Source organism: Oratosquilla oratoria, chromosome 38 (genome assembly GCF_046742065.1).
Source record: "Oratosquilla oratoria isolate Oo_2021 chromosome 38, ASM4674206v1, whole genome shotgun sequence".
Taxonomy (NCBI): Eukaryota; Metazoa; Arthropoda; class Malacostraca; order Stomatopoda; family Squillidae; genus Oratosquilla; species Oratosquilla oratoria.
In genome coordinates, this window is record NC_134814.1 from 2,325,864 (window position 1) to 2,339,162 (window position 13,299).

The window sequence follows — 13,299 nt, forward strand, 5'->3', positions numbered from 1 at the left end:
CATACTCATGTCCTCAACAACCTTCCCATCTCAACAAAGAAAATAAACATATTAAAATGAATCACAAGCCAGGGCTTTGGACAACAGAAGGAAACTAATCACAGTCTACAAATAATTCATACAAACAACACTCTACTACAGTTATGTTCCCAACAATCAGGAAAACAGACACATTAAAAACTACATAAAATAAAGGATTGAGACTAATAACAGGATGCATCAAGACCACCCTAATAAACACTTCCACATCTTCATATTCACTCTTCTTCCCCAATTACTCCTGTTCCCCTCCCAATCTTCTCAACACCCTCTGAGATGCTTTACTAACTACACTTTACAGACTGATCCTTCTAAAACTACTACATTGATACTTGTCCCCTTTTTCCCTGTATAGTGGAACTACACATGCACTCCTCCAGTCCAATGAAGCACTTCCCTCCCTTAGGCACACATTAAACAATCTCACTTGCCAGTCCACTAACTTCTCCTTTCATCACACACTCCACATGGTAACCATCTATCAAAGGTGCCTTATTAGCTTTTACCAGTATTTCCTCTTTTTGTATAGCTCTATCATTCTCTTATCCCACCAGTCATTCTAGATATCTACTGCTACAAACTCCTCCTACCTACTTCTACATTCAACAAATTCATGAAATACTTTACCCACTATCCTTCAACACCCTTTACCATTTCTACCAGACTCATCCCCCTCACTCTTTTCACTTCCTTTACATTTTTTTTTCTTTCAAAAATTTCTGTGAAATACCTACCCAATTCATTGGCTTTGCTCACCTTGCATTTTGCTTCTATCCTCTTCTGCACTTCTCATATGCTTCTTCATTTCTACTTTACAACCACCCTTCATATGCTTGCCTCTTTTCTGCCACCACCTCCTTCACCTCTTCATCCCACTATTCACCACCCCTCCCTCTGTCCCCTTCCATCGTCTTCATCTCACATACCATCTTTACACACTTTAGTACTTCCTCCCTTAAACATATTCATTCTTCCTCTACTCCTGTTTTTCTTTTATCCTTCACTGCCTCCCTTACTTCTCATAGCTTCCCCTGGTATGCTTTGCTCACCTTCAGTACTTTGCTAACTTCCCATTTCTTCCTATTCACTTGACTCACATTTTCCTTTCTACCAGATAATAATTCAACAATCCTCTGCCTTCTCCCCACAGTACATTTATGTTCAGAACTCTTCCAATTCTCTTTTTGGGGTACCATTACATGGTCTATTAATGCCCTCCCAAGTACTTTATCACCCACTACCCTGGTACATTGTGGTTATGTCTTCTTACAACGCTATGTTCACTATCATCATTTCCTTTCAATGCACATAACTGAATTTTCTGTTATAGTTCCTACCAGCCACTCCATACCTCCTGCTACTCCATCTATCAGTTCATCTTCTACTCCAGCAACACCACTTCATTAATATTTCTCCCAAACTTCTACACGTGCATGTGTATATTGTATGTTTCGTCCATTCCCTCTATTAGACTATTTGTTAAGAAAATTTACTGCAGAATGTTATCCACAAGTAGTTAAATATATATATATATATATATATATATATATATATATATATATATATATATATATATATATATATATATATATATATATATATATATATATATATATTCTTTTCTGCTTCTACCAGGCGCGGATCCAGGGGGGGGGGGGCTGAGGGGGCTGAAGCCCACCCCCAAATTTGTTCTTCCATGAATCATTGTAAGGATGTCATTTAATCGATTTTAGTACTTTCTGATGTTTTGCCAGGTCCAGGGGTTATAAGCTGACAGCATGCGTGCGGTATTTGGGCGGAATTGTGCTGTGTTTGGCATTTGTTTCATTCCATTTATCTGTTTTGTGCTGCGCGTGTTGTAGGGTTACCAGGGTTGTGTCTCAGTTGTGCTGAAAAGGGATAGAAAGGCAATATACCACGTTCGTTGGCCGTTTACATACCTGTATTGTCACCTATATGATTGTTTTGTGTTGTTGAAGCAATCAATCAAGAAGTATCATCTGCAAACAGTAAGTATTCAGGAATACCACAGGCTTTATAGATATCGTTAATGTAAATCAAAAACAAAATAGGACCTGAATACCTTGAGGTACCCCCATACTTACACCCATTAATCTCGATTTAACACCTTAAATAAGACAACTTGATTACGATTAGATAAATATGACTGAAATATCTAAAGTTCAAAGTCTCTTATTCCGTACTCAGCCATTTTCATCAATAGAATACTATGATAAACTGTGTCAAAAGCCTTTTTAATGTTTAGAAAAACTGCGGCACATATTTTTTATTAGATAGTCGAGTTGCAATATATTCATGTAAGAGAGCAACAGGCATATATGTCGAGTGGTTTTCACGGAATCCAAATTGATTATTGAAAATGATCCCATGGTACTCAAGGTAATCTACCAATTGCTCAAGAATAACGATTTCAAGTACTTTAGACAATACCGGAAGGATCGAAATCGGACGAAAATTTGATACGTTTGATGTGGGCCCATCTTTATGGATCGGGTGTACTACAGCAATTTTTAGGTTATTAGGAAAGCAACTCTGTTGAAAGCACAACGTGATTAAATGCATGAGTAAATGAATAATTTTGGGAGCAGCAAGTTTAAGGATCTTTGTATTAATGCAATCATAGCCATTGGACTTATTTTTAAGATTATTTATAATACGCAAAATATCGTGAGTTGATGGTTTTATTACACTAAATTGTGATGAGACTGGAGTTATATATTGAAGTGGGTTTCCTGGGTCATTTGGCAGCTTATTAGCCAATAAACAACCAATTGAACAGAAAAAGATATTAAACATGTCAGCGATCTCATGGTTGTCAGTTACCTGCCTGTTATTGTGAATAAACAAATTGGGAGTATTATTACTTCTCTTTTTATTAATTACTTCAAGAAGTATTGACCAGAGTTTCTTCGGAACCAATGAATTTTCTTCGTTTTTTTTATATAGTATTGCTTGCGAGCCGATTTAATTAATGGGTTCAGAACATTACGATATCTGATAAAATTGTGTTTATTAAGTTCAGAGTTGCACTTAATGTATTTTTTATAAAGTTTATTTTTTAAATTGATGCATTTTAATAAGTTATTTGTTATCCAAGGTTTGATTGGTATCTTTCTTCTTGATGTTATTTTAGTCGTTAATTTAGTAATTTCTTCATTAAATGTAGTTATCAAACAATTGTCGAAATCATTGAGGTGACAAGTATAATGCACAGTTGCAGTTAACCGTTGAGGTGTAAGCATATACTCGAGTAAGCAGGTAAACTATTACTTATTCGTTTATAATATCTCTTGCAATTGTTTAATAACCCAAAGGGAAATTGAATAGTGGAACACCTTTCTATTAAAGAAAACTATTACCATACTTCAACTTGATATCGATATTACCATGTATTTTTCCAAATGATATTTAATTTCGAATCCATTGGAGATGCCCTTGCCCACGCCCAGACCCGAATGTATCCGAACCTGGCCACGCTCCTCCGAGTTTTGATCACGCTCCCAGTCTCGAACCCTGAAGCGACTAAAGACCTACCTACGGAATACTATGGGTCAAGATCGCCTCAACGGCCTGGCACTACTCGGCGTTCACAATTAAATCAATATTGAAATAGACAGTGTAATCAATGTATTTGCCCAAAAAAAAAAACAGGAGGTTGATGTTCGTGTGAGATCCCATGAACAATGCTGTGTGTTATTAATGTAATTTAGATACTTTTATTAACAGGTTCAGAAGTTCATTGGAGACGGGATTTATGATCATACTGTGGGATCAGATTCTGGAAAGATTTCAGAAAACCAGTGTTTTCTTGCAGTCATCAGATCAAGACTTAAATTCTGCTTGTGCATTGTACAAATATTAGCGCGGTTATGTTGAAGCTCTTCAACCAACGTTTACAACTTTTGAAGATCAGGCCAAAATTCTCACTGATTGCAATCACTACCCCAAGGACGTTTCACAACAACGACGAAGGAATCGCAAATATAACCACTACGATGGTTCTAGCTCAGATTGTAGCAGCATAGAATCCATCCACCCATCTGAATAATTCAGAATTTGAGCAATTCTGGTTATTGTGGAAAGATTGGTTGCTGCTCTCTCTAAAAGGCAGATAGCATATATGAAGTTGAAAGGTATGTTTGGGTTTCTTCGAAAACTGCTAAAACTCACTCCAGATGAAATAAAGGCTGGCGCAACAGAGTTGATTCACGCTTAGCCTGAAGACTTGGAAAAGGAGTTCAAAGAGGAACTGATCCATTTTAGTGAACTTTTGAAAACTGACCTTGCTGAGACCATTGCTGAAATGATACTGTAGTTGATAATCTATTTGGGTCTTGTTTCCTAATGTCGAGACCGCATTGAACATCTGTTTAGCTCTAATTGTTACCAAATGCTGTAGTGAACGCTCGTTTTCAAAATTAATGAGAATCAAGAACGAAGGAAGAGTCAGTATGGGTCAAACAAGATTGAACCATCTCTCTCTAATGAGTATTGAGCACGAGTTACTGAGGGAACAAACGCACTAAATATAATTGAGGAGTTTTCTGTTGCCAAGTCTCATAAGCGTATCATGTGAGCCATGTAACTAGTTGATGTGAAGTGCACTCAGTTCAGCAAATGGTTCTAAGATCCTCCGAGGCACCTGTTCGGTGTTGTTCTTCAAAAAGGAATAAAAAAGTATACAAGATAAAACCCTCCGTTTCAGTTGAGTCCTCCCAGCCATACTAGCAGTTATTTTAAATTCACGTGTGTGTGTGTGTGTTCCTTGTGCTACAGGCCCGCCAGCTCATCTAACCGGCCCTCCTCTGTTCACCTCCACTTTGGTCATCTGTACTTTATCGAACACTACTCAACAATGGAAATTACTCTTTCTCCAATATTTCATTCGTGTCTTCTATCAACGCTATAATCAAGAATTAAATAGCCCCAACGTGTGTTTAAACCCATCACCACCTTCAGTGGTGACTCAGTGAGTGACTGCACCTACGGGCTAAAAGAAGACAATTGTAAATGACGGTTCCATCCACGTGGCCATCTTGAGCGTAGACCAAGTGCATCCTACAAATTGTTCACCATCTCAAACATCATGGACGACAGCAACCTGAACCGTACCGATCGACGAGACAAATATCAGTAAGAGTGTCCGTTTTCACTTTCAAAAGTAACTTCAATTCAAAAGTGTTACCATTTAATATCCAACCTACCTATGAATATCATTGCTAAAATTAATTAATTATATAATACTAAGGACCCAAAAATACGATGACCCTCAAAGTAACTTAGAGACAGTGGCGGATCCAGGAAGAGGTACCTCTCCGAAAGCAGTAAAAACAGAGAGATTTTTCCCCAACATTATAAAACACTTAAGTAAGAATAATTGGAAGGACATTCAACACATTATTGAGAGTAACTATTTAAAAATGTAAGATTAACGGAACTGGCCATGTAGCGAAACCACCAAACAATGTAACGAAACGCCCAAAGGGTTACAGGTACTTTATAAACCTGGACACATTGTATTTTTTATCATATTCGTATCTCAAATGCGAAAAAACAGTGTAGCGAAACGACCGAACAATGTAGCGAAACGACCGAAAGAATGTAGCGAAATGACCGAAGAATGTAGCGAAACGACCGAAAGGATGTAGCGAAACGACTGAGTAATGTAGCAAAATTGTTGGTACCGAACTGGCCATGTAGCGAAACGACGTTGCCAATTTGACTCGCAGAATATTCAAGACCAGATATGAATATGTATAACAGTTTGTAGTAAATTTAGATGGCCGAGGACGTAAACAATATATTATTAGGCGTCGTTTTGATGTAGACCATTCAATACTTGTCAATATTTCCACAATCCAAATTACGGTTTGTAGTAAATTTAGATGGCCGAAAACATAATATATTTTAGATATCGTTTTGATGTAAACCATTCAATACTTGTCAATATTTACACAACCCAAATATAACGCAACCTAACCTGCCAATCTTCATCAAATACACAAGCAGCAACACGACTAACAAACTTTTAGTTATATTAAAACTGGTAATATCGATAAATTTAAGTAAATTTTGTAGATTGAATCATGACCTGATACGAGGCATATCTAAGGATTGTAATATTGCGTGACAATGAAACATGGATGAAAAGTCTCGCCAGTCTCGAAGAGTTTCTCGTATTACCCTCCGAGGGTTTACATAACGGTAGTAAATCGTCGTGTAACTAGCGAGAAACGTCATAATACACCGTTCATATGCCAATAACATGTGCTCACTAGTAACATTATATTTTATGAATAGGAGTAGTAGTGATAGTAATAAACTCTAATAGCAAGTTTGTAAATATTCTTCCATGCCTTTCGAAAGATGCAAATATGCTCCAATGTCGACGGTCATGTAGTCTTGTAGCGGCTACAGTTGTATTCCGAGTTGTGATATGTTAACATCATGGCCGTTGTGTGTGGCTGTTAGGTATGGCCATCGTACTTAATGAAAAGGAAGTGTAAAATTAATATTGCATTTGTGTAAAATACAAATCGAAGGAATTGTTAATGATTTAGGGAGTTGAGATTTAATGTCTTAGGGACTGTATTTGGTTTATTAACACAAAAGCTGACACCAACGGGGTTTTGGCACGTTAGACTTGTCACAATTAGTTATTAGTTATATAACATCGGTGTTAACTCCAATCATCATTAAGCTAAAGAAAATGTAAATATGCAAGCGTTGTTTGACCAATATTTACATAGTTTAAACATTTCTTTCAAATTAAGTTTTCATACCATTTGATGATTTGATTGACGGGAAGTTTAGATTGTAGGATAGGTTAGGGGAAATTTCCAGAATCATTCGTGCACGTATAATTTTAACATGAATTTTGGGTTGTCCAGTAGCTCCTAACGTAATATAGTCTAACCTAACGTAACCTTTCCGTGGAAGAGGATGGATATTTGATAAAATTAGAATAAAAATAAGCTTGCGTGATAATTGAGTTATACAGACATATCATGTCCGCTTTACACGGCGGCGACTCAGTCTAGTCGTGTTTGTAGTCATGGGCAGTTTATTGGTAGGCTAAAAATCTTAACTTCCCGTCAATTAAATTATATGAAAACATACAGATTTGAAAGATAATTTTTCAAAAAATGTAAACATTGGTCAAACCATTCCAACAGGTTTGTGTCATATCCAACATCTGGTCGGTTATTAAGGTATAAGGAGATTGCCACCAGGGAACATTAACAAATTTACCGCATAAGAATAAACATTGACAATGAAGACAGAAATCGTATGAAATATTTTGGTATGCTGCTTACATAGCCAGCATGATCTACGTATAACTTGCGTGGATGTCACCAGGGAATTTTAATAATTTTACTGCATAAGAATAATTATTTAGAATGAAGACAGATATTATATAACGTAAATATACTTTGGTATGCGATCTGCATATCCAACGTGATGTACGTATAATCTACGTGGATCCAAAATGCTAATCAATTTATCGCATGAAAATAAATATTGAGAATGAATATATATATATATATATATATATATATATATATATATATATATATATATATATATATATATATATATATACATATATAAATCGGTATTCGATAGAAAGAGTAGATCTCTTACCGAAGTAGCTCCCTGACACGTAGATTGTAAACATTTGTGAGTAATGTGTTTCCGTAAGGTTGTGAGAATGTTGTGTGAGCACGGTTGCAGTTTCGTAGAATTTTGTACCAAAACATGAAAAAATAGCGGCATGTGGCAACTGCACGAGGACACGAGGAAATTTTTTCTACATATCAGTAGGCTGTTCAAAACCTTTAAAAACTCAAGCTGTTGTTTAAAAAAACACTTAACTTTAGTATCAAATAGTAAATGGTACATAAAAATATGACTTTTATTGGTAATTATGTTAATTATAATATATTGTACCTCAAAAGATACGTTTTTAGTGTAGAAAAAGAATTACGCTCAAGTTTCAGCTTTCTTTTTGCGATAATAATATAAAAAAATATATATTTTACTGAATATGTTAGGGCATGGGGATCTTATATACATTCAAGAATAAAAAACTAGAACCATCATTTTGTCAAAGATTGACAAGTATATCTTGCTATGAAAGTCTGCACACGCCCGAGAAAAATGTATGCCCCGGTATGGCAACACTCCCATTCTACACGGCAGTGTAGAAAACGCGGCATATTTGCGTGTGAGTATATTGTTTTGTAAGCATTTTAAGTCGAACGCTAGTAGGCTTGCGTGATCTAGCTCGTGTTAGCAGTCCAACCTCGTGTGCATGGCCCCGGTGTCTCCCCCAGAAAATGGCGGCCCGGACGTGTGGAGATATCATTTGTATATTATTTTTAGAAGCTACTGCATGTGGGGGAGGGGGAAGAGGGAAAAGCATGGATCAGTTTCTTTGTACTGTATATTCCGCTGTAAGATTATATTTCAACATCCTCTCTTAAGATTGTTACATTTCCTCTGATGTGACCGAATTTTGTTAAATTCTGCTTGGAAACAGGTATGGTGAACGAATCGGCAATATATTCGCCAGAGGGAATATATATTAAGTGTATAACAATGCCATCCTGAACTTATGATCTTGTGTAGTGGTACTTAATAATTCACCTGATTGGCTACCTCGTTCTAGACCAGCATACTGCTCGAGGGAGATAAGCTTTGGGTATACAGGGATAGCCCACATCTTGCTTGCACGCCCAGTGGCGGCGCCAGGGGGAGGGGGGGAGGGCTTTAGCCCCCCAAAAAAGTGGCCAGCCCCAACTGAAATGAGCAAATTGAAAATTTAAAACACTCATTGAAATAATTTATTAAGTGGAATTTTTAATTGCCAGGGCTAAAGATTTGTCAGCCATCAGTGCTAGCCAAACCATTAACCCCCTCCCCTTCTGAAATGAGGATGATATATGTGTATTATCCTATTACTATTAGCCCCCCCCAAATTTGCTCGGCCCCCCCTTAGCCTCCCCAACTAAAAATTCCTGGCGCCGCCGCTGTGCACGCCAGCCCTTGTTCAATATACATAAAAACAGAAAAGTACAGGGTATAGGGCTGAGTTGTGTGCCAAGTGCACAGAAAGTAGACTGCTAAGAACGAATATCTGGATAATGATTAATCAACATATTCAAAGAGTGTTTGGCCCAACTGTATGTGAAGGTGTTTTTTTGAAAGATGTAATACCAGTATATGTTTGGATATTTCATGATGAACAAGGTTTTGATAATGCTATAGCATCCATGTTATCTGGAAACTAAACTACTGTATCTCGTTCAAGATTTGTCATGTCTGAATACAACTGTCTTAGGAATTTTGTTTCTTATATGGTACAGGTCATTGCCATATATTCTGCTTCACAAGTTGAAAGTACCATCACATTTTGCTTCTTGCTCCTCTATGTAATAAATGGTCCACTTGATTGAAAACTATATCCAATGATACTTTTCCGTTCTTCAGATGCCCCTTAACCTGAATTGCAATAATCCATTAACTTTAATGGTGCACCTGATTTCTTAAATGTTAAGTAATAATTCATAGTAACTTTGGTGTACTTCAATACATGTTTAGCCAGACTTCCAAATATCTTCCTATAAAGTCTTAGATCATCCAACTCATTTGAACCTCTTTGCCCAATTTTGCTTACGCTTAATCACATGGGATAGCTTTAGGGTTATTCTCGGTCATCTGAAATCTTTAATGAATTTTACACAATGTTTCCTTTGACTCGGTCTTATTGTACTATCTTCATCAAAAGTGAATTAAATTCCTAGAAACCATGACAGTTTATCCAGGTCTTTCATTTTGAACTTGTTCTTGAACAATTTCTTAATGATGCAGAGTAAATTGTCTCTACTGGCTGCAGTGGTCAGATCATCAACCCAAATTAGAATTAATGTTATATTGTCATTCAGGGTACATGGGGGTGGGGGTTCCATATGCCCTGGGGTGGCACATTTAGGGGGGGCAATTCTAGTCTGGACATGCTGCCCACAAGGCTGACAAAAAGAAAAAGGCCAAAGGCCTGAATATTTGACCGTAATATACGAATTTTGCATTAGAATCAACAGAATATTAAATATTTTCCCTTATCCTTTTTGCAATAGGGACATTAGATAACACTTTAAAAATCTGTTTAATTATTTTGCAAGCCAATAGCTATAATAGGCAGTAAGGAATGGTGGAGACGGGAAGTGGTGATGATGAAAGGGAGGGATCATCACTGAGAACTTTGCCCCAGAGCTGCACTTAGGCATAAAAGGGTTCTGTTGTCACTTTCAAATTCTGAGTATAAACAAGGATTAGCCATAGATTCAATAAAAACTTGCTCAGTGAGGAATTTATCCAACTTATTCCAGTTCCTCCCGATCTGCTTTAAACCATTTAAAGACTTCGTTAATTTACAAAATAATTTTTCACCTTTTTCATTTGTTTTAACCTTGTGGCTGCTCCATGTAAATTTCACAATCTAAATCAGTATTTAGATAGGTTGTTTTTGCATCCAATTGGTGAACTTTCATTTCATTCTGTGCCACATTTGGATTGAGGTATAATGTGCAGTTGGAGAAAAAGTTTCCTCATAGCCAACACCTTTTACTTGTGAATACCCTTTAGCTACATATCTTGCTTTCGATTTTTCTAAAGCACCTAGCCCTAGTTTCCTAGCATAAATCCATTTTCCACCAATGACTTTTCAACCCTCAGGAAGTTGTCAGGTCATAGATGTTGTCCTCAAGTGGTGAGATTTCTTCCTTCATTGTCTCTTGCCACTGATAAGATGCTGGAGATACAAGAGCTTTTCCATACATCAGTGGAATATCAACAAATCAAAAGCAATAATTACAAAGGATTACAAAGGCAAAGCATGCCGACAGGAGACCTTTTGATCCATATCTAGGTCGGATGCAAAAAAAAAAAAAAAAAAAAATCATATTAATAATAAATTAAAACTATAACAATGTAAATAACAATTAAAATACATAAATAAATGCATTGGTATAGTTGAATAACAAACAAACAGGCAAATAGTAAATGATAATAAATTGACATATAACTAATAATAAATGAAAATCAGACAGACAAATTATAACAAAACAAAAACAAATAATATAACATAAATTATAATCATTACAGCATCTTACTTAGGTATTTATCTAAATGATTCTTAAAGCTTCGAACTGAACTACATTGCACTACCTGTGCAGGAAGTTTATTCCATTCATTAACTACACGGTTGGCAAAGTTGTTTCTACCTACTTCCAAATTGAATCTATTTCCGGACAGTTTGAGACCATTGTTTCTTGTCTGATTCTCATTCAATGTGAAAATTTGGTCACTTTTGATGTTGTCAATTCCCTTTAAAATCTTAAAGACCTGTATCAAGTCACCTCTGAGTCTACGCTTTTTTAGGGAAAACAGATTCATGTGCTTAAGTCGATTTTCGTATGATTTATTTTTGATATTTGGAATCAGTTTTGTGGCTCGCCGTTGTACTTTTTCCAGTCTGTCAATGTCTTTAATGAGATTCGGTGACCATACGGAAACAGCATATTCCAAATGTGGACGAACTAACGATTTATATAGCTTGTTAATGAGTGATGGACTTTTGAAATCAAAAGATCGCGCAATCAATCCCAGAATCTTATTTGCTTTCTCAGAGGCTGAAATACACTGCTTGGATGATTTGAGGTCGTTACTGATAATTACGCCGAGATCTTTTTCACTATCCACTTTTGTTAACGAATTTCCAAATAACTTGTAATCGTACTTGCTGTTATTTTTACCTATGTGCATTACCTTGCATTTACTTGTGTTAAATTTCATTAGCCACTTTTCAGACCATTGCTGTAATTTATCTAAATCTTCTTGAATATCTAATTGGTTTGAGTGATCATTTGCCACTCCGCACAGTTTTGTATCATCAGCAAATTTGGAAACAGTAGATTTTAGTCCATGGTCTATATCATTTATATATACTATGAATAGAAGTGGCCCAAGAACGGAACCCTGAGGAACTCCACTTGCAACACTTTTCCATCCAGAAGTTTTTCCATTTAAAACAACTCTCTGTTTTCGACCTTTCAACCAATTACTAGTCCAACCTAATAGGCTACCACTTATTCCATGCAAAGCTAATTTAGTAAGTAGTCTTTCGTGTGGGACGGTATCAAAAGCTTTTGCAAAGTCTAGATATATTAAATCTATATTGTTTCTTTTGTCATAATTCGAGACAACTGTGTTGTAGAATTCGAGTAAGTTAGTCACGCAAGAACGTTTCCGTCTGAAACCATGTTGGCTATCATTTATCAAACGGTTACTTTCTAAATGATATTCGATAGCATCTCTGATGATAGTTTCCATTATTTTTCCTACGATCGAAGTCAAACTAATAGGCCTATAGTTATTTGGTTTCTTTTTGTCACCTTTTTTGAATATGGGAGTAACGTTAGCTAGCTTCCATTCTCTTGGGACATCTCCGGATATGATGGATTTCTTGAAAATAATTTCTAATGGAACAACAATCTAATTTTTCATTTCCTTTAAGATTCTTGGATGCCAACCGTCCGGCCCTGGTGTTTTATTAACTTTGAGTTTGTCTATACACCTTTTAATTGTTTCTTTTGTTATATTTACCGTAGTGAGTAAGTTTACCCCAGACTTTTCACAGGTTTCAGTTTGGAATTCACCTTGCAATTTCTGACACTTCTCCTGTCATGTAGTCTTCCAGATAATTGGGTTTAGTCTGATGTCTGGAGATATCCCGTTTGTGTAGTTTCTATATCTGGTTGTTTGGTGCCATGTTCTTCAGTTAGTTGTAGTCTTGGAAGTGCTGATATAACATCTTCACTAACTTGGTGCTTCTGCTTTTAATCTTCAAGGACTTCATTGAATTCCACACACCAAACTCTTCTTATATCATTTTGCTCAGGAAAGTATATGAGGTATACTGGACTACCGTACATATAGCCAAGGAATACTCCTCTCGCACAATGTGCATCCAACTTTTTGTTCTGCACATAAGCATAACAAACTGCTCCAAATATATGCATGTTCTTCAAGTTGGATCGTATATATATATATACACATATACCAAAGGCTTTTTTCCCCTTACACGGGGGGTAGCCAAAAAGAAAAGGGCATAGAAACCACTCCCACCCATTCCATTCCCTACATATTCCACTCCCCTCCACCCTCCTCCCTCCCTCT

The 13,299-nt window shown here is 36.5% G+C and overlaps 2 protein-coding genes across 11 annotated transcripts in view; one reads left to right on the plus strand and one right to left on the minus strand.

The window, feature by feature from the left end:
- LOC143019944 (uncharacterized) overlaps window positions 1-7,808 on the minus strand; it is an 82,324-nt gene extending 74,516 nt beyond the window's left edge. The window contains exons 1-2 of one of the 3 annotated variants that reach the window (XR_012965864.1): window positions 7,705-7,804; window positions 6,417-6,545 (exon numbers count right to left, since the gene is read on the minus strand). The gene's annotated coding sequence lies outside the window, so the exon portion shown is untranslated. Of the gene's footprint in view, window positions 1-6,416; window positions 6,546-7,704 lie in introns of all 3 variants that reach the window. The other 2 variants (XR_012965865.1, XM_076175948.1) reach the window with 2 other exon arrangements.
- LOC143019943 (thiopurine S-methyltransferase-like) overlaps window positions 1,882-13,299 on the plus strand; it is a 39,941-nt gene continuing 28,523 nt past the window's right edge. The window contains exon 1 of one of the 8 annotated variants that reach the window (XM_076175942.1): window positions 1,882-2,048. Coding sequence is in view for 2 of the 8 variants with exons in the window: in XM_076175940.1 (XP_076032055.1) it covers window positions 8,375-8,430 (56 nt within the window). In the remaining 6 variants the exon portion in view is untranslated. The other 7 variants (XM_076175947.1, XM_076175941.1, XM_076175944.1 and 4 more) reach the window with 7 other exon arrangements.